This window comes from Elephantulus edwardii, unplaced genomic scaffold (genome assembly GCF_000299155.1).
Source record: "Elephantulus edwardii isolate Elephantulus edwardi_28Jun2011 unplaced genomic scaffold, EleEdw1.0 scaffold00167, whole genome shotgun sequence".
NCBI classification, from domain to species: domain Eukaryota; kingdom Metazoa; phylum Chordata; class Mammalia; order Macroscelidea; family Macroscelididae; genus Elephantulus; species Elephantulus edwardii.
Genome location: NW_006399917.1, coordinates 1,208,861 through 1,228,564, shown reverse-complemented (window position 1 = coordinate 1,228,564; position 19,704 = coordinate 1,208,861). Strand labels below are relative to the sequence as shown.

At 40.6% G+C, this 19,704-nt stretch overlaps 1 protein-coding gene across 1 annotated transcript in view; it reads left to right on the top strand.

The window, feature by feature from the left end:
- Positions 1-19,704, top strand: part of WDR19 (WD repeat domain 19) — a 137,715-nt gene that overhangs the window by 95,908 nt on the left and 22,103 nt on the right. The window contains exons 19-27 of the mRNA XM_006895406.1: positions 1,616-1,725; positions 6,624-6,681; positions 8,187-8,327; positions 8,412-8,494; positions 9,331-9,414; positions 12,302-12,448; positions 12,759-12,883; positions 16,301-16,413; positions 19,354-19,422. Of these exons, the coding sequence (XP_006895468.1) occupies positions 1,616-1,725; positions 6,624-6,681; positions 8,187-8,327; positions 8,412-8,494; positions 9,331-9,414; positions 12,302-12,448; positions 12,759-12,883; positions 16,301-16,413; positions 19,354-19,422 (930 nt within the window). The remainder of the gene's footprint in view (positions 1-1,615; positions 1,726-6,623; positions 6,682-8,186; positions 8,328-8,411; positions 8,495-9,330; positions 9,415-12,301; positions 12,449-12,758; positions 12,884-16,300; positions 16,414-19,353; positions 19,423-19,704) is intronic.

Below are 19,704 nucleotides of genomic sequence, written 5' to 3'. Positions count from 1 at the left end.
ACATTTCTGCATTTTGCTGTTACACAGATCGTGTACTGTGAGGTTCTTACAAGACTGGTGTTTGTGGCTCTAGAATAAAGAGGTCTGTTTGCGTGATCATTCCTTTAAGCTCATTTTGAAGACTGATATGTTAGCCAAGAGAAGAGGTCAGAGGCAGAGCCTTACAGCTCAGCTTTGTTTCATACAAGCTGAGCATTTCTTTGCCTCAGTTTCTGCATCTCTAAAATGGGGACAAGCTCTTTCCATCTTTCATAGGGTATTTATGAAAAGGAATGAGCTGCTAGAACAGTGCGAGCAGAGAATAAGCACATGAGCAATATTAGTAATTATGAAAGGCTTTTTACGAAGTGGGACTAAAGTGTAGGAAGCGTTTTAAAAGGTTCTTTAATAATTCATTTATATTTGGATTATATACCAGCCACGGACAAAAGAAGGCAGGAGTCAGGAAGAAAGAGCCATTTGATTTGTGTTTATAATCTTTGTTGTTCATTTCCTAGGGCTTCAAAGGCCTGTTCTGTTAGAAGTGGATAGCCAGTCTTCCTTCCTGCTTTGTCTTCATTTGAAATCTCAGCTTTAGTACAGTATCTGACAGACAAATATTTTACCCAAAAGAGCAGATGATAGACAAACAGATGTAAGTGTATCTCAGCATGCAAAGACACTTCAACAGGAGATCATGCTTGGAAAGGTAGAGGGGAAGACCCTGGATGAGATGGATTGACACAGTGACTGTCATAATGAGGTCAGAGATGGTGAGACTGGCTCAGAATAGGCCAGGATTCAGAGGTGTTGGTCGCTATGAGTCATAGTTGATTGAACAGCACATAACAACAACATTGTCATTCTGCATAGGCCTGGTGATGCAGTAGCTAAGCGCTCATTTGCTATTTGAAAGGTTGGCAGCATGAACCCATCAGATACAGGAGCTCTGGTAGCTTAGTGATAAGGAGGATAGCTGCCAGTCCAAAGATCTGCAGTTTGAATTCACCGTCTCCTCACAGGAATAGTGTCCTCCCATGCAATTCACCGCCTCTAAAAACCCACTGGTGGGTCAGCTGTGAATCGGTTTTGACTCGATGCCACGTAACAGCAGCTTGGGAGACTGACATGGCAGCCCGCTTCTTTCAAGGTTTTCAGCCGTGGAGAGGGTTACCCTGACTCAGAGTGAGCTTGATGGCATTCGGTTTAGTATTTATCATTCATATTGTGAAATAACTTTAGATTTTGTCTAAAAATAAACCAATTCCTATAGTATAATGCTTCTCAACTTTTTATTATCACCTCAGAAAAGAACTAGTTTATATGATGGACTAAAATTCATTTAAATTTCATCTCTCTTTGTTGAGAAGAACTAAATAGTAGGGTTTTTGTGGTAGACTAGCGCTTTGGAGGGCCACACACCATTGAAATCACTAAGACTTGCTTGTTCCCTAAGAACCAGTTTTCTCTCCTTTGAGGATGATGTCACTCCCACTCAGAGTGCATGCTATTGTAATATCTTGGCCAAGATTAAATTTCATTATTTAAATAAGTTTTTGTGATCATTTTTATTAAAACTGGTGACTCTTACAAGCTAATTGACCCATCTGAAAAAAGGTCCCTCTCTTCCTCACAGATGAGAAGGGATTTACAACACTGGGACAGTGCTTTACAGTTAGCGAAGCGTTTGGCCCCTGACCAGATACCACTTATATCAAAGGAATATGCCATTCAGCTTGAATTCACGTAAGTCTGCTTCTTTATTGAGTGCTATATGTTTTCAGTTCTGAGTTGCCATTAATTGTATGATCCTCTATTGATGTAATTTCTTTTCAGGAAAAACAAACAAAAAAAATTATTAAATGTACATTAAAAAAATTTATTTTGCTAATTTTTCTAATTAATGTAACCTTACAGTTATCTACTTTCATTTTCAGTCTCAAAATCTAAGTTTAGGTCTAATTGTCTAGCTTTGGTTCAAGTTACTTTTGGTCATTAGCAGTATGCGTGGCAGCAGGGCACCACACCACTTTACATAGCCTCAGCTCATGAATTTGACCTCTGTTAACACTCGGAGGATTTGCAGTGTCATTTCACTGTGTGGTGGAAAATCTCAAGTTTTAGTACAGATCCTCTATTTACTGAAAAGTATAGTTTGGTTTCTGAAGGTTTGTGGTTTTTTTTCTTTTTATGGTTGAATTGTGTCTGAATAAAAATAAAACAGCTTAGTTGTAATTCTTTGTGATGCATAAATAGGCTCATCTGTCTCTCCTGCCTATGAAAATACCACCATCTCTTTAGTCTGAGTTTCCGTAATTTCTGATACTCTTAATTACTCTGACAGACTTTGAATTGTTTCATTGCTCATGTGGCAGTGTAATTCTAGAGCCGGTTGGGAACTAGTTTTACATTAACATGCAGCTGTGGTGGTGCTGCCAACATAAATACCTGGAGAAGCAAAAATGAATGTTTTCCCCACAAAAAGAAGTTCACAGGTGTATGTGCAATGAGGAATCCATTATGACTTTCTTTGGCAACTGGGGACTTCCTTTTGACATTTATTATATGTTACATCCCAATTTCAAGAATATTAAAATTTGAAGGGAAAATTATCTTTGAGTGACGATAATATGGTTAGTTGTTGTTTTGTTTTTTAACATTTGACTTTTTTCTTAAAGCATACTTGTCCGTAGTCCCACTTTATTCTCATGGAGATTTTAGAGTTAAGAATATTGAAACACAAAGTACAGTTGTGTAAATTATTCCCTCAGAGTACTTTCATTTCTAACCAGGATACCACATTTAAAATGTTACATCCTCTTGGACAGAGTGAAACCAAGTTTCTCCTTGGAGGCTAGGATTTTGAAGCTCTGTCTCTCATACTTTGGGCACATGGCCAGGAGAGACCAGTCCTTGGAGAAGGACAGCATGCTTTGAAGAATGGAGGGACAGTTCAGGAGAGGAAGACCCCAGAAGAGATGGGTTGATACAGTAACTGGGGCAACGAGGGTTGCTGTGTTGAAATCAGTGAGATGGCTCAGGACAGGGCAGGCTTCCGAGCTGCTGTACATAGGGTCTCTATGGATCGCAGGCGTCTTGACCACACATAACAACAACAACAACTAAAAGTTTTATGGAGCTTTCTAATATTCTTAGTCCAAGTTGACTTAATTTGGATCTGTTTTTGAACCCTTACAGATTCATGTATTTAAAAGAGTAAATGGACATCTTAATACGTAACACAAGTGACAAAGCCTCACAGTCTTTTCCCACTATGTGCATCCTGAGGGTGACTGAATCTTAGAGATAAATGTGTTAGTAATGTATTGAGGCATATGTCCATCCAATCACAACACCAATGCCCGAGTACGCCTTGTTGTAATTTTTCAGAAGCAGTTAATCACACGAAAGGAGATTGCCTGTCTTTCTCCTGTGGTGCAGCTGGTGGCCTCAAACTTCTTGTTTCTGGGATTACAGAGCAACTTCTTGGCAACTAGGCCATCAGAACTTCTTAGTCCATCTCAAAGACTTTGGTTTTCAAACCTTGCAGGGAATTGAAGTTTTGCAACAAACTCTAAAATTTTGTCTCATTCTAATCAGATACACTGAAGTCAGCAAAGGGTCCTGGGCTTTGTTGCTGTTTTCTATTCTTTCTGCCCAGAACTTGACAATGAAGCTGTCATTTGCAAAGCTTTTCTGCTATTCTATGTTCTGACCCCGGGAACCTGATCTAGATACACATCTTCATCCTCACTGTCAGTTTCTCTTGTTACCACGGAGAAGAGTACTGAATATCCCCTGGGTTGCTAAAAGAACAAACAGCTGTGTCTTAGAGAAAGTGCTCCTTGGAGGCAAGGATGGCAAAGCTTTGTCTCTTTTTGGTCATATTGCTAGGAGACGCTATTCCTTGGAGAGGAACATCATGCTTGGAAGGATAGATAGTCAGCAGAAGAGAGAGAGGAAGACTCTCAGCCAGATGTGTTGGCACAGTGACGGCAGGCTTGGGCTCAAGTGTATCAGAGATGGAGATGGCACAGGATAGGACAGGGTTCAGATCTGTGGTTCACAGGATCACTAGAAGTCGTAGTTTACTTGACGGCACCCAACGACAACAGCTTGGGTATATATATATTTTTTAATTTTATTATTTCTGTATGAGTGTACCGTCAAATCAGATCTGACTGGTACAGGAGGAGACTGCCCCTCCTTCCCCGGCAGAGCATCTGGTGGATTCGAACCATGTGCCTCTGGGATTGTAGTTGCAGCTCCTTGCCACTAGGCCACCAGAGCTCCCCTCAGCTTGGGTATATTTCATCAGCGCCAAAGATCCCAGCAGCTACCAACTGCTGACTTTGACCCGTGAGACCCTAGGCCTATGCTTAGTTCCAACAGTCTTTATGATAAAAATAGACTTTTTCATAATGCATTCAAGATCTTGAAACAGGACAATCTAAATAAGGGAAAGATATAGTTCTGTAATCTCAGATTATTAGGCTAATGAGTGAGATTCATATGTTGTTTTTGTTGTGTATCACAGAATCAGAACCAACCCATAGCTGACCCTCCAGTGCGTTTTCAGAGGCAGCTAATGACATGTGAGGAGAGTGCCCTTCCTTCTCCCACAGAGCACCTGGTGGCCTCAAACCGTGTGCGTTCGGGACTGCAGCACAGCTTCTTGCACCAAGATGCTATCAAAATAAAATTAGAATTCCAGAATCATGATTTAGCACCTCCCAGTTGAGTTTGCTCAGGGAAAACCCTCGGCTTATGAAGGAGGGACTGTCTTTACTGTTGTCAGGAAACATCTCTAACCAGGTTAATAGGGATGAGTAAAAAATTCACAACTTCCTCCCAGGAACATTGTTGGCAGAGTAGAGCTGGGTTTGTAAAATGGAATTCCCAATAAATAACAGCCTCTCTTCCAGGAACTGCATCAACAGATAGGGAACTGAAGACCCTAGTGAAGTCAAGTAACTTGCTTGTGTTGGTAAATGGTAGAACCCAGGTACCGGCCCTTTCAGGAATTGACTCATTTATTCTGGAGAAGGTGGGGGTTTTCTTAGAGAAAGAAGGATCTCAGAAAGGACCATAGGCAAATCACTGACCCAGTCTGTTCTAAATAATTAAAAGAAGTTGAGGCTCTCTACTTCTCGTCAATCCACAGATTGCCCTCTCTAGATTGTCCCTCCTTTTTCAGTAGAACATGTGGTGGATTTGAACTGTGTGTCTCTGGGATTGCAGTGCAGCTTCTTGCCACTAGGCCACCAGAGCTCCCTCTTAATAACCTTTTTTTAAGTTGTTGTTGTTGTTGTTGTTATGTGCCATCGAGTCGTTTGCGACTCATAGCGACCCTGTGTACAACAGCCCTAAACCGTGCTCTATCCTGTGCCAATCTCATTGCCTCTGACACACCCATCCCGATTGCCCCAGTCACTGAATCAATCCACCTCATAGAGGGTCTTCCCCTCCTGCACTGTCCCTCCACTCTACCCAGCATGATATCCCTCTCCAAAGACCTGTTTCTCCTTGCAACATGTCCAAAGTATGTCAGACGAAGCCCCAGAATCCTTGCCTCCAAGGAGCAGCCTGGTTTAATCCTCTCTACAATGAATCTGTTTGTTTTCTTGGCAGTCCATGGTACATTCAATACACAGCTCAAAGGCGTCAATTCTCCTTCTATCCTCCCTAGTCATTGTCCAACTCTCTGATGCATAACAAGTGATTGCAAAGACCATGGCCTGTATCAGGTGGACCTTCGTCTCCAGAGAGACACTGTTGCTCTTGAGTATTTTGGAGAGATCCCTTACCGCAGACTTTCCCATCGCAATACATTTTTTTATTTCCTGGCTACTGGTGCCAAGAGTGTTGACCGTGGAGCCGAGCAAACTGAAGCGGTGAACAATCTCAATCTCTTTGCCATCCATCCTGATGCTACCGATTGGTCCAGTGGTGAGAATTTTTGTCTTCTTGACATTGAGCCTCAGTCCATATTGAAGGCTGCATCCTTGACCCTCTGCAGTAAGTGCATGAGGTCCTCCTCAGTTTCAGCGAGCAAGGTTGTGTCATCTGCATAACGCAGATTGTTGATAGATAGTCCACCAATCCTAACACCACGCTTCTCCTCATAGAGCCCAGCCTCTCGGATAATCTGCTCTGCATATAGGTTGAAAAGGTATGGAGACAGGACACATCCCTGGCGTACACCCTTCCCAATTTTGAACCATGCAGTGTTGCCCTGCTCTGTTCTGACTACTGCCTCTTGGTCCAAGTATAGGTTTGTTTGTTTTTTAAGTAGAAGAATAATAAGGGACTACTCTTTGAGAGCTTTGGTGGCCTAGTACATAAGAAGTTGCATTGGAACCCAAAGGCAGGCAGTTCAAATCCTTCAGCAGTCCAAATCCACTGGAGAAAGATGGAAAGTCTCCATTCATTTGGATTACAGCCTCTGAAAACCCCCCGGACATTCAGCTCTGAGTCATTTCCGACTCAACAACACATGACATATTTTGAAAGAAGATGCTTGCATATATATTATTTATCACATCTCATGTAAACTTAAGCAGCTTAATATCAGGATCTGGTATGTATAAATCTTATATTTATAAATATTTAAATATTAAAAGTCACTCTGATTTTTCTTACAGGGGTGATTATGTAAATGCATTGGCTCATTATGAGAAAGGAATAACAGGTGATAATAAGGTAACTTTAAATAAAAATATACTAGGTATGCTTCACTTTCATTTTAAAATCATAATCTTAGTTGCATCATATTTATTCACTATTTTCCCCAGTTTTTAGGAACCTTAAATAACTCTCTAAAACTTTTAATACTCTTTAAAAACTTTAAAATTGAAGATAACATTTTTACCAGTTTGAAAAAGATCCATTTCTACTGCACTCTAAACATGAACTTTCTTTTTTTATTGTTATTGATATTTTATTGTAAGTTTATAAAGAATTTGGATTTCCATTCATTCATTGTTGCACATTTTTCTCCCTGCCCCAACCACGTTCGCTTTTTTTTTTTTTTAATGTTCTTTCATTGTTATGTAGTCCCCCGCCCAGACTACTATGCAGCTCTTATTCTGGACTCTTGTTGTACCAATAAACCTAATTATGAACTTCTTTAATTTGTTTGGAGGGAGCTCTGGTGACATAGTCCAAAGGGAGTGATGCTGCTAAACTGAAAAGAGCCACCTCTCTGGAGGTTCGAATCTACTGGCACCTCCTCAGGAGGAAGACAGACCATTTACTGCTTCGCTAGAGGGTCATCTAAGGGTCAATTCCAGCTTTACACCAATGGCGTGAATTGAGTTTACCTAAATTGGAAGTAGCATTTTTCTCCCTTTTCACTTCTTGATCAGCTGTTTTTCCCTATGGCTTTTCTTTTTACCCTTTAAAAATTTCAATAACTACTTTGAAAGTTAGTCCCAATCCACAAGAGTGCCTTCTGCCACATCTTTTGCTCTGTTGTCTTTTAAGCTGAACCTGAAACTGTACACGTGACCCACTGTGTTCCTCTATCCCACAATCCCAGGATTTTAGTTTGGTGAATAAAATTTTATAAAAAGCATGATTTTTTTAAGTTAGGTGATATTTTGTAAGGATTGAACATATTTGCATGTTCAGTTTTATAGCTTAGATTTTCATCATATAAGTAACAGAAGCTCATTATGGTTAATTGAAAAATCATGAGGTTATGGTCACAAGGACAGTGAGATGCCAATATTTTCTCCTTTATCCACATCCACTAATGGTAGCTGTTATTATCGATTTTCCATCTTTCATTTAAAATTTCCTCTAAGCATACACATTATGTGAGTAATAAGGATTTTCACTAAAGACAAAAGAACTTTTTTTTTATTTTTATTTTTTGTTATATTTGTGTGTGTACCATCAAATCAGATCTGACTGTACAGGAAGAGATTGTTTCCCCTTCTCCAGCAGAGCATCTGGTGGATTTGAACCATGCACCTTTGGGATTATAGTGTATCTTCTTGCCCTTAGGCCACCAGAGCTCGCTAAAAGAACTTTTTTTTAAAAAAGAAAATCTCAATACTATTGAAAAGCTTTATGCCTTATCTAAAAAAGATTTATGACCATAAACTAGATCCTCTGGACTCATTTTATATTTAAATTCTATGTTCCTTATGGACTACAACAGTTTAAGCTCTGAGTGATTTGGATTTGCCTCACAATTACAGGAACATGATGAAGTGTGTCTGGCCGGAGTGGCCCAGATGTCCATTAGAATGGGGGACATACGCCGAGGGGTGGCCCAGGCCCTCAAACATCCCAGCAGGGTTCTTAAGAGAGACTGTGGAGCCATTCTGGAGAATATGAAGGTACACTGTTCTTGGCATGAATATTCATTCACGCGCTCTTAGACATAATGAATTAAGAGTTTTAATAATCTCCTGTTATCTCAGCAATTTTCAGAAGCAGCTCAACTGTATGAAAAAGGCCTGTACTATGACAAAGCAGCATCTGTCTACATCCGCTGTAAAAACTGGTAAGAATTTGTGCACATTTGTTCCACAGAGGCTTTTGGAATAAGGGTACCAGCCATTGACACCCCACTTGTTACTCTTTCCACCTGTACCTTCTATTCCCCTCCCTGGCACCTTCTCTTTTTTTTCTTCTTGGATGACTACATACTAAGAGCCTTTTCCCCTGAAAATAAATACATTCATCTGGTTGCTTATGGGAAAATCCCTAATTAGAGAATTCCTAAGGGACGTGAGGAGGCCCTTTGTTTTCCTACCTTTGATGTAGGGGTCAAGTAAAAGCAATTAAATCTACTTTTGCCAAAATAAATAAATCTGCTACATATAATCTATTATATATTCTAAATCTAGGGAGTTTGTGTGGCCTAGTGGCAAGAAGCTGCACTGCAGTCTCGAAGGCACAATTTGAGGCCACCAACTACTCGACAGGAGAAGGATGGGCAATCTTCCTGTGCAATTAACTGCCTCTAAAAACCTGCTGGGGGGTCAGCTTTGGGTCGGTTCCAACTCTATAGTACACAACAACATTATAAATATATTAATTTATATATAGTATGTGGAAGCACGAGTGGCATCTACGTCCTAAACCACATGCCTCTGAAAACTCTGTGAACTTGGAGAAATTACGATAGTTAGAGAAAGGCTTCAGGCCTTTTGTTCATAGGGTCGCTATGAGTTATGTTCGACTCGAAAGCAATCAACAACAACATATATAATATATATATACTGTATGTATAAATATAGCTCCAATATAAAGGCTATGATTTCTGTATTGGTTGTAGAATGCTGCTTTGGAGTTAATATTAGTACTAATGTTACTCTCCTGAACCTGTCTTTCTAGGGTCAAAGTTGGTGAGCTTCTGCCTCACGTCTCTTCTCCTAAGATTCACTTGCAGTATGCCAAAGCTAAAGAAGCAGATGGAAGGTTTGTACACTCCCACAGATGCACACAGATATAATTAGCATCAATATTTGCAAGAGGTGAAGGCAGAGTGCTCCTGAGAAGCAAGGATGCCGAGACTTCATCTCACATGCTGTTGGCATATTATCAGGAAAAAACATTCCCCCGAGTATGACATGGTGCTTGGAAAAGGAGAGGGTCCAAGAAAGAGAGGAAGACCCTCCGTGAGATGTTGCTGCAACAGTGCACTTATTAAGCACAGCAGAGATTGTGAGGAGGGCATGGGACCTGGCCAGGCTTCTTTCTGTTGTGCGTAGGGACACTGAGAGTCAGGGCTGATTCAATCAGCACCTAACGATAGCAAAAGCAGGAAAGGCAGAAGGAGATTTTGTGGCACAGTGGTAAAACACTGAGCCACTAACCAAAACAGTTGTGACTCATACATATCCAGGTACCTCCCAGGAGAAGGCAGGAGGTCGGCTTCAGGTCACAGCGAGGAGAGCCTGTGGTGCAGCTGGTTCTCTGTCACGCTCGGTGAGTCAGAATTGACTCTACAGCACCTAACAACAAGAAAAAGGCAAAATGAGGAAAGACAAAAAATGTCTTTCTATTCCCTTCTCCAGTTTAGCACAGCAAAATGTAAAGTCTTCTTATACCTCAAAGCCTTCAATCCCTCTCCTGTGTATTTAATTTTAGATTGTTGTTTTGTGCTGTCGAGTCACATAGGACTCATAGACACCCTGTATACAGTAACTCTGAAGTCTGCCCTGTCCTGAGCCAATCACACTGTATCCAGTACACCTACCCTCACTACCCCCACTACCGTGCCAATCCATCTCATCCAGGGTCTTCCTCTCCTGCACTGTCCCTCCACCCTTCCAAGCATGATGTCCCTCTCCAGGGACTGATCCTTCCTGACACCATGCTTAAAGTATGTCAGACAGAGCTTCAAAATTCTTGCCTCTATGGAGCAACTTGGTTTTACCCTTTCTAGGGAAAACCTGTTTGTTCTCTTGGCAGTCCATGTTATGTTCAAGACTCTTCTCCAGCACCACAACTCAAAATCATCAATTCTTCTTCTGTCATCTTTAGTCATTTTCCAGCTCTCTGATGCATAGCAAGTCATTGCAAAGACCATGGCTTAGATGAGGCATACATACCTTAGTCTCTAGACTGACATCGTTGTTCTCTAGCACTCTGGAGAGGTCTCTAAGAGCAGATTTTCCTAATTCAGTTCGTCTTTTGATTTGGTGGTTAAGTAATGGAAGTTGAATTTTTTTTTATCTAATATGACATGCAAATGAAGCACTAAGAACTTTATCAAGGAGGGTAAACAGAAGGAAAAGTGACAAAGCAGGGACCCACACTTACGGCTGCCCTGAGCAAGCCACACACAGTATTCACATTTAGCAATTACTCATCCTTATGGCTGTCGCGTCAGAACTGACTGACCCTCCATTGGGTTTCTGAGGCTGTGAACTGAATGGTTGGAGATAGCCCATCTTTCTCCCTCACAGACCCTGATCAGTTGGAACTGCCAGAGGGGTAAGTCAGCCAACTCCCCATGGACTGCACCACTGGAGCTCCCTGAAGATAGGGAAAGTGCTAGTCCTCAGTATACAGTTGTCAAGATCTGTTACAATGCAATTCAAAAGACAAAAGTGGGGAATGGGCCAAGAACAGGATGATGGCAGGTGCCAGGTAAGGAAATACGGCTATCAAATAAATGTGAGAAAAGTTCCACCTTATTAAAAAAAATGAAATTCAGGCAGTAATGTCATTGTAATCGATCATGTTGGCAAAAAGTGTGTCAAAATGCACTTGCTCTTCATGACCAATTGGAATATAAATTTCTGTATTTTGGGTAATAATTTGGTGGTATGTTTTAAGATATTTTTAAAGGTTAATACTCTCCATTTTTAGGGAGCTCTGGTGTTCTAGAGGGTAAGAAGTTACATTGCCAACCCAAAGCAGGCAGTTCTAATCCACCAGCTGCTCTGAAAGGGGTAAGATTCCAGCCTCTGAAAATCCAGAGGTTCAATGCTGGGTTGGTTCAACTTGATAGCACATAACAGCAACAGCATCCTTCCCTTCTTAGAAGAGTAGGCAGCTCTGGTGGCATAGCTTGTAGCACATTTTGCTGCTAACTGAAAAGTCAGAGGTTCAAATCCAGCACTACCTCTGCAGAAGAAAGATGAGCGTTTTCCTCCTGTTAAGATTTACAGCCTCACAACTCAGATACAGGTTATATGAATTAGAGCCAAACTGAAGGAAGACATTAGATTTAGGAAAGTGAACTTAGGAAGCAGAACTCTGGGCTAACGTCATACTGAAATGAAAAGTGCTAGATAGAGAACTGGGGACTGAGAAGAGGTCTTGAGCTCCATCTACAGGATTGTCTCTGTCTCACTGTTAGGGGTTTATCTATAATTGTGACAAAATCTGGGCTTTCTGTTTGCCCTGCTAATAGTTTATTATACTTTACAGAATCCCCTGTTCATTAAAAACAAACAAACAAACAAACAAACACTGAAATGTTAACAATTTTATTTTGGGTCAGATAAAATGGATGTAGTTCAGACGAAAAAGCACAATGCCCATATTAGTATTTCAGTATTGTGTTAGCCAATCCCTAAAAAGAATGTGTTCCTTGTTTGCATGATTTCTGATGTTTTTTTCTCAATGAAAGAGAAAAGAAGTTCAAGAAAATTAAGTGACTACCAACAATAAAGGGAGCTCTGGTGGCGTAGTCCACAGGGCGTTGTGCAGAACCCACAGTCAGAGTCTAGGAGTTGATCCCAACTAGATGGCGATGAGGTTTCGACCGTGAATGAAACAGAAAAATATGGCTCCCAAGTGCTGAAAATACAACAGCGTTAGTAAGCAAATCTAAACTAAGCGGTTTTTGCAGATACAAAGAAGCTGTTGTGGCGTATGAGAACGCCAAACAGTGGAACAGCGTGATCCGCATCTATCTGGACCACCTCAACAATCCTGAGAAGGCCGTCAGCATTGTCCGCGAGACCCACTCTCTGGACGGAGCCAAGATGGTGGCCAGGTAATGGAATGGACGCAGTCTGGGCTTCCAAAGACTAGCCCAAAGGAAAACTTCACCTTTCCCTCCTGGAAAAATAAATGCAAAGGGAATATTTCTCTTTTTTTATATTTTTACTCAGTGTCTGTGTTTAAATTCAAAGGCTATTATGAACAGCACGTGAGATTGTTTTTCAAGAATAATATATCATGTAGAGCTTCCATTTACCTAATGAGCTCTTCTTTTTAAATGGTTTCTTAGAGTTGAAAAAGGCTCCATTGTATAAGACTCAAACGAATTCTAAGTGTAGCTAATGGAGAATATTTTGTTTCAGGTTTTTCCTCCAGTTAGGTGACTATGGATCTGCCATCCAGTTTCTTGTCATGTCCAAATGCAATAATGAAGCGTTCACATTGGCTCAGCAGCACAACAAAATGGAAATCTATGCGGACATAATTGGTAAATACCATTGTTTTCTCTAATTTCTTTTCAATAATTTTATCCTTAAAAATGCCTTGACTCCAAGCAAGTTTCCAGAGTCGAACTACTTCCTAGGGTTTCCAAGGCTGTAAATCTTCACTGAAGCAGAGGAGTGCCGCCTCTTTCTCTTGAGCCGCTTCGGGTAGGCTTGAACTGATGACCTTTCAGTTAGCAGCCAGGCATTTTAACCACTGTCCCACAGTAGCTCCTCCTTGTTATCAGATTAATATACACATGAAAATACACACACATATATGTTATTTGCGAGATTACAGATCTCCTTCCTTAAGAGTTCCTTAGTGCTATAAACAATTCAGTTGGCTACTAACCCAAAAGATGGAAGCTTGAATCCATCCAGAGTTACTGTGGAACAAAGACTTAGTGTTCTGCTTTCTGATAAATCGGCCACAGAAAACCTTATTTCATAAAGGATTTCTCTGACACATGTGGTGCTGTGATGCCAAGTCAAGTTAACAACAATTAGTTAATTACTTACTTAGTTACCATTACCATCAAGGTAGGATGGTATTATGAGGACAGTTTTAAAATTTAAATAAGATTTTTTTTTGGCTAACTACCAAGAGGCCACTTTTCAGGATCATTTTTTAAAAAATGTAAATGTGGCAAGCTCTGGTGGCCTAGTGGCAAGAAGCTGCACTGCAATCTCAGAGGTACACGGTTCAAATCCACCAGATGCTCTGCTGGAGAAGGAGGAACAATCTCCTCCTGTATGAGTCAGATCTGATTTGACGGTACACACAAAAAATAATGAAATAAAATAAAAATATTTTTTTTAAAAAAAGTAAATATGTTCAGGAAACTGATGGCATCTTGGGTAGAGAGTTGTACTACCAACCCAAGGGTGCATGGTTCAAATCCACCAGCCTTCTTTTGGGTGAAAGACGGGGCAAGCTCCTCTCATAAGGATTTAGAGCCTCTGAAAACCTAGTTGGAGGGTGACTGTGCATTGGAACTGACTTAACAGCAGTGGTTTGGGTTTGGGAGTTATGGTACACAAGTTGAGTTCTTTAAAGATCTTTGAAGATCCAAAACCAAATTTTATATTCTGGGAATACTTACAGGTTTTCTTCCCATGCTTTTTATTCTCAGAAACTGGAAAGATTGGCCCCAGCAAGACATTATTTGTGTTGTTTTGTTTGCTTTATTTTGCTTTTTTTAATTCACAAAATGGCCTTAGTCATTGATAGGATTCCTGAGAAAATGTTTTAGACTTCATGAGAAGAAATGAGGGAAAAGACCTTGGGAGGTCATTAAGATAATTTCAAAGAGGGGAAAAGTCATGAAAATAAAAGAATTGTAGATAATGGTGATAGCATACTTAATTGTCCTCATTCAGAATCTATACCTAAACCAAGAAGCTGTTGTTTGAATGGAGGAAGGGGTTTAAAATCAGGCAGGGTGTGTGTCAGCATTGTATCCTTTTTTCTGTACATACTCAGTCTGCATACCAAGCAAGTAATTTGCGAAGCTGGACTCTGTGAAGAGGAATGTGACATCAGGAGTGTAGGAAGACTCGTCAATAACCTGCATTATGCAGATGACACAACTTTTCTTGCTGAAAGTGAGGAGGATATGAAAGGCTTGCTGCAGAAGATCAAGGGACTACAGATTTCAGTGTGGATTGCATCCCAACATCAAGAAGACAAAGATCCTCACAACAGGCCCACCAGTCAACATTAGGGTAGATAGAGAAAAGATTTGAGCTCTCAATGGTTTAATCTCGCTTAGATCAACAGTTGATATTCCTGGTACCAGCAGTCAGGAAATCAGGAGACATATTTCACTGGGAAAGTTAGCTATCAGGGACCTCTCCAAAATACTAAAAAACAGTCCTATCAGTTTGAAGATGTGCCTAATTCAGGCCATGAACTTCTCAATCACCTGCTATGCATCAGAGCGCTGGACAGTGAATCAGGATGACAGAAGAAAAACTGATATACCTTTGAGTTGGAGAAGAGCACTGAATATCTCATTGACTTCCACAAGAACAAATGGATATGTCTTGGAAAAGGTGCAGCCCTCTCTTCCTTGGAGGCAAAGACAGCAAAACTTTGTCTTTCATACTTTAGACATGTAGTTAGCCAAGGCTGTTGTTTGGAAAGGGACATCATGCTTGGAAAGATAGAGGGTCAACAAAGGAGAAGAAGATCCTCAGTGAGATAGACTGACACAGTGACTTCAGCAACGGGCTGCGTGTCAGAGATCATGACGATGGCACAAGATAGGGCAGGGTTCAGGTCTGCTATCCATTGGTTCTCTGTGAGTCATACTCTATTCGATGGCACCTAACAACAACCAAAACAAGTGCTGGTGGCATTTCCTTTCTAACATTAAAACATGTCAGTGCAGTAACATGTGTCCAGTTTTTCTAAGTTCTTGGGAAAGAGGTAATCTTTTCCAAGAAAATATAAACCTCAAACTCCACTGAACCTAAAAATACACTTTTTTTTGTTTGTTTTACTGTCTTTTACTGCCTTTTAAATAAATCTATAGTTGGCTTGGGCTGCAGTCAGAGAGGTGTTGGTGCAAGGCTTCGTATCCTGTTGGGCCTGGAACTTATAGATAGATGTTAACAATGAATTGGAACTCTAGCATCTTCAGAGTTCTTCTTCCTCTGTGTTTAATATGCTTACACACCAAATTTTAAAAAAAAAATGTAAATAACATTAAGGGCCAACTAAATGACCATCATCTTTCTCTTACGACAGATAGACCCCCTAGAGTGTTGTTTAAATTTTCTCTCTGGTTGAGCACTACTTGCTGAAAGGTTTGTTTTTCAAACCAACCTGGGGCCCCTTGGCAGACAGGCCTGGTGATCTGCTTCTGAAAGTTCTGGATAAACCCATGGAGAAATTCTACTCTGCACACATAGGGCCACCAGGAGCCAGAATCAATTAATGGCAACTAACAACAAAGTTGTTTAAACCACCAGCTGCTGAGGGAAGGAAGTTGTAAAACGAAAGAATTTGTTTTGTGGTTAACTTTACTTCTGGTGTTCTATAACTTCGGGTAAATCATGGCTGAGGATTTTCGTTGTAGTTGTTGCTCTTGTTTTTGGAAATGAGACTGAGACTCTTTCGATCAGCCATTTGAGATGTGCAGGCTATAAACTCGCTCCTCACAGAAACCTCCTCATTTCCTCTTCTGGTTCCTTTTTTAGACTGAAAAGAAAAAAACAAAGCATTGATATTCAGGATAATTACGATGGAGGTGTTTCATGGTGAAAACAGACACTGATTGCATTGACATTTGCAGTTTTAAAGTTTTTATCCATCTCTTTCTGGAGCACCTGTTTTTAGATCTTATTTTTAGATTGGCGATAAAAAGAAACAGGTTTCACTCAAAGCTAATTGAGTCAATGATCTTCTGTTGCAGGCTCTGAAGACACTACTAATGAGGATTATCAGAGCATCGCCTTATACTTTGAAGGAGAAAAAAGACATTTTCAAGCTGGAAAATTCTTCTTGCTCTGCGGCCAGTATTCCCGAGTTAGTATAATATTTGCTAAAAAAGCATACACAGAATTCTGCTGCAGTGGTTACAGGAAACAGTAAAAGTGCCTTCCCTTCCAAGACCTCCAGACTCACCGTGAGTCAGCCGTGCCTCCTCCGTTTCTGCCCCATCCGTCCACGTGCTTCCTTCATAATCATCTCTCCCACAGCTGTCGCTTTTCATTCTAACTACCATCAATCTAGTCTAAGCCTGACCACCTCACTTTAGATAATCGCATTGGTGTCTTTACCCTTATGCTTCATTTCTCTGCTACTCTTTCTTTCTTAAGTTTAAAATATAGTAATTATTTTCTTGTGGGGAAGAAAATCCTTTGCCGACAGCAGAGGGGCAAGTATCAAAAGGAAGGACATAAGTAAGTGAAGCTGTGGGTGAAGTTGTGCATCCGAAGTAGGGACACCTGGACGATATGTGACTGCTGTTAAGGGAACAGCTTCCCCTCTCCTCCAGTACATGTTGCAGTTGAACCCAACCACCTCATTGCTCAATCTGAAACCTAGCTGTTTGCATCACAGCGGCCTGTGCTCCACTATCCCTGTCCCCCTTCTTCTTTGTCATCTCCTTTCCTCTGGGCTCACTTCACACCGCCCTCCAGTAGACTTGCTCTTCCTTCAGGTCCTTTGTTTTGTGTAGATCATTCCATACATCATAATCTTTTCATCCTCAGAGCATATGTAAAACTGACTGATCTTTAAGAACCTTACATTTCCTTACAAATGTGATGGAATGAGGGTCATGACTTAAAAATAATTTGCTCCCTATATGTGATCATTATTGCATAGATCTCCCTATTAAATTTAGAAAACCACGAAAGATGTGTTACATCCTAGTTTGGTGAATAATGTTCAGGGTCTTAAAAGCTTCCAAGCAACCATCTAAGATACAACAATTGGTTTTTACTCATATGGAACAGAAAAGAATAAAGCAAATTAAAGATAAAAAGAAGACACTAGACCACATAAGCCATGTTGTTGTGTTGTTGAGTGCCATTGAGTCAGAACCAACCCATAGCTTTCCCTGCAGCAGGTTTCTAAAAGCAGTAAATTGCATTGGATGAGACTGCCTGTCTTTCTTCTGCAGAGCAGCTAGTAGATTTGAACCATGTACCTTTGGTTGGTAGTGCAATTCCTTAACACTTTGCGTTATGGTGTTGCAGAAGAGTATTGATTATCTCTTGTTGTTATTGTTGTAAGTGCCTTCCAGTTGAGCACAACTCTTAGCGATGCTATGAACAAAAGATCTGAAACTTGTTCTATAAAATACCGTTGTTTCTCAAATGTTGATAGAGTTTCGAAAGGCATGTTGTTTAGGAAGTGGACCCCAATTCTGCTTCCAATCCTGTCCTAATCTGGGAGCTCCACCAAACACTGCCCACCATGGGTAACCCTTATGGCATTTGACATGCCAGTGGCACAGCGTTCAGTATCACAACCACCCCAGGTTATCTCAGTCAGCAAACTGACAGACTAGTGCTGTACCACTTAGAAGACTCTTCTTCCCAAATACAATTAACAGGTCCTGATTGACTCAACCAAGAGGCTTCCAGCCCACAGCTGATTGTTAGTTTAAATCCATTAAATTCTATTAACTTACACATGATTGTGAATGAAATAAAAACAACCAAACAGGTTACACCTCACTTTCAACTAAAATGAGAACCTAGCCTCCAGAATCCACCTGTTCATCCCATGGACTTCCAAAAAAGCCAAGCCAGTATGTCTTGGAAAAGGTATAACCAGAGTCTTCCTTGGAGGCAAAAATGGCAAAGCTTTGTCCCTCATACTTTGGACATGTTGCTAGGAGAGGCTATTCCTTGAAAAAAGATACCATGCTTTGGAAGGGTGGAGGGTCAGCAAAAGTGAGGAACACCCAAGATGGATGGACATTGTGACCGCAGCAGTGGGCTCAAGTGTATCATTGATAGTGGGGATGACACAGCGTAGGGAGAGAGTCAGATCTATTATTCAGAGGGTCACTATGAGTCATGCTCAACAGCACCTCAAAACAACAAGTGACTAGAGCCCTTCACATGAGCCATCATCTCTTCTGAGGCCAGAACAAATGGGGGCCTGGCTACTATTACCAACTGTTCTGACAACGGATGGAGTAGAAGATACTGGATAATAGGAGAGAAGAACGTAAGACAAACTTCAAATTCCTGAAAAAAGACCAGACCTTGTAATCCAGTAGAGACTTGGAATTGGAGCTTCTTCTAAAGTCACCTTTTGGTCAAATAATAGATTGATATATGAAAGAGGAACTACCACCTGTGAACAAAGTGCTGCCTTATACAGTCTACTGCAGGAGATTTAACGATCAGCTGTTAACAGTTACACAGAGTGAAGATGAGATGGCCTGGAGCAGAAGGGAGGGAAGCTAGGCTAATGGAAACAGCACAGAATGAAAATCATGAGAACGCTGACTCGTTTTGAAAATTGTAACCAAGGTCACAGGACCATTTGTATAAAAAATTGTTAAGAACCTAATTTACTGTATAAAATTTCACATAGAATAAAATAGTACTGAAAACAAACACCGTAAGGGGATTTTTCTTACCCTTGTTGATATTCCCTCTGACACTAGCACTGTCTTATATGCAGTGTCCAGTAGTCAAGAAATATTTGTTGAACAAATAAGTGAATGAAAAGAATAAATAAATATTCCTACTGAAAGAATTTAGTTTAATTGCATTTTTGTCTGAAACCAGAAGTAGATTCTTCAGAGGGTTAATTAAATCCTTCCATTTTTAAAAGTACACTCAGCCTGTTAAATATATATTTTAGAAGCAGGACTAAGCAAGGCCCACGTTGAGAGGAAGATATTTTCACAAACTGTAATTACTTTGTGTGTATGTGAAAGCATTTTCTTCATGTGCAAGTAGTCGGAAATTTTTAATTGCTCTTCAATTCTCATTCCAGGCACTTAAACACTTCCTGAAATGCCCAAACTCAGAAGAAAATGTAGCAATAGAAATGGCAATCGAAACTGTAAGTAAACTTTGGTTGTATCACTCTCTTTCACAAGCCTACCACTCTGTTCTTTAATTGTGTTGTGGCAGCTTTGTTGCTGGTAGGCTGGAAGCTATGTTGCCAGCATCAGTGTTTAAGATACCTGTTAGGGACCTCTCCAGAGTACTGAATAGCAATGTTGTCACTGTGGAGACTAAGGTGCGCCTGATACAGGCCATGGTCTTTGCAGTCACTTGCTATGTATCAGAGAGCTGGACAATGACTAGGGATGATAGAAGGAGAATTGATGCCTTTAAGCTG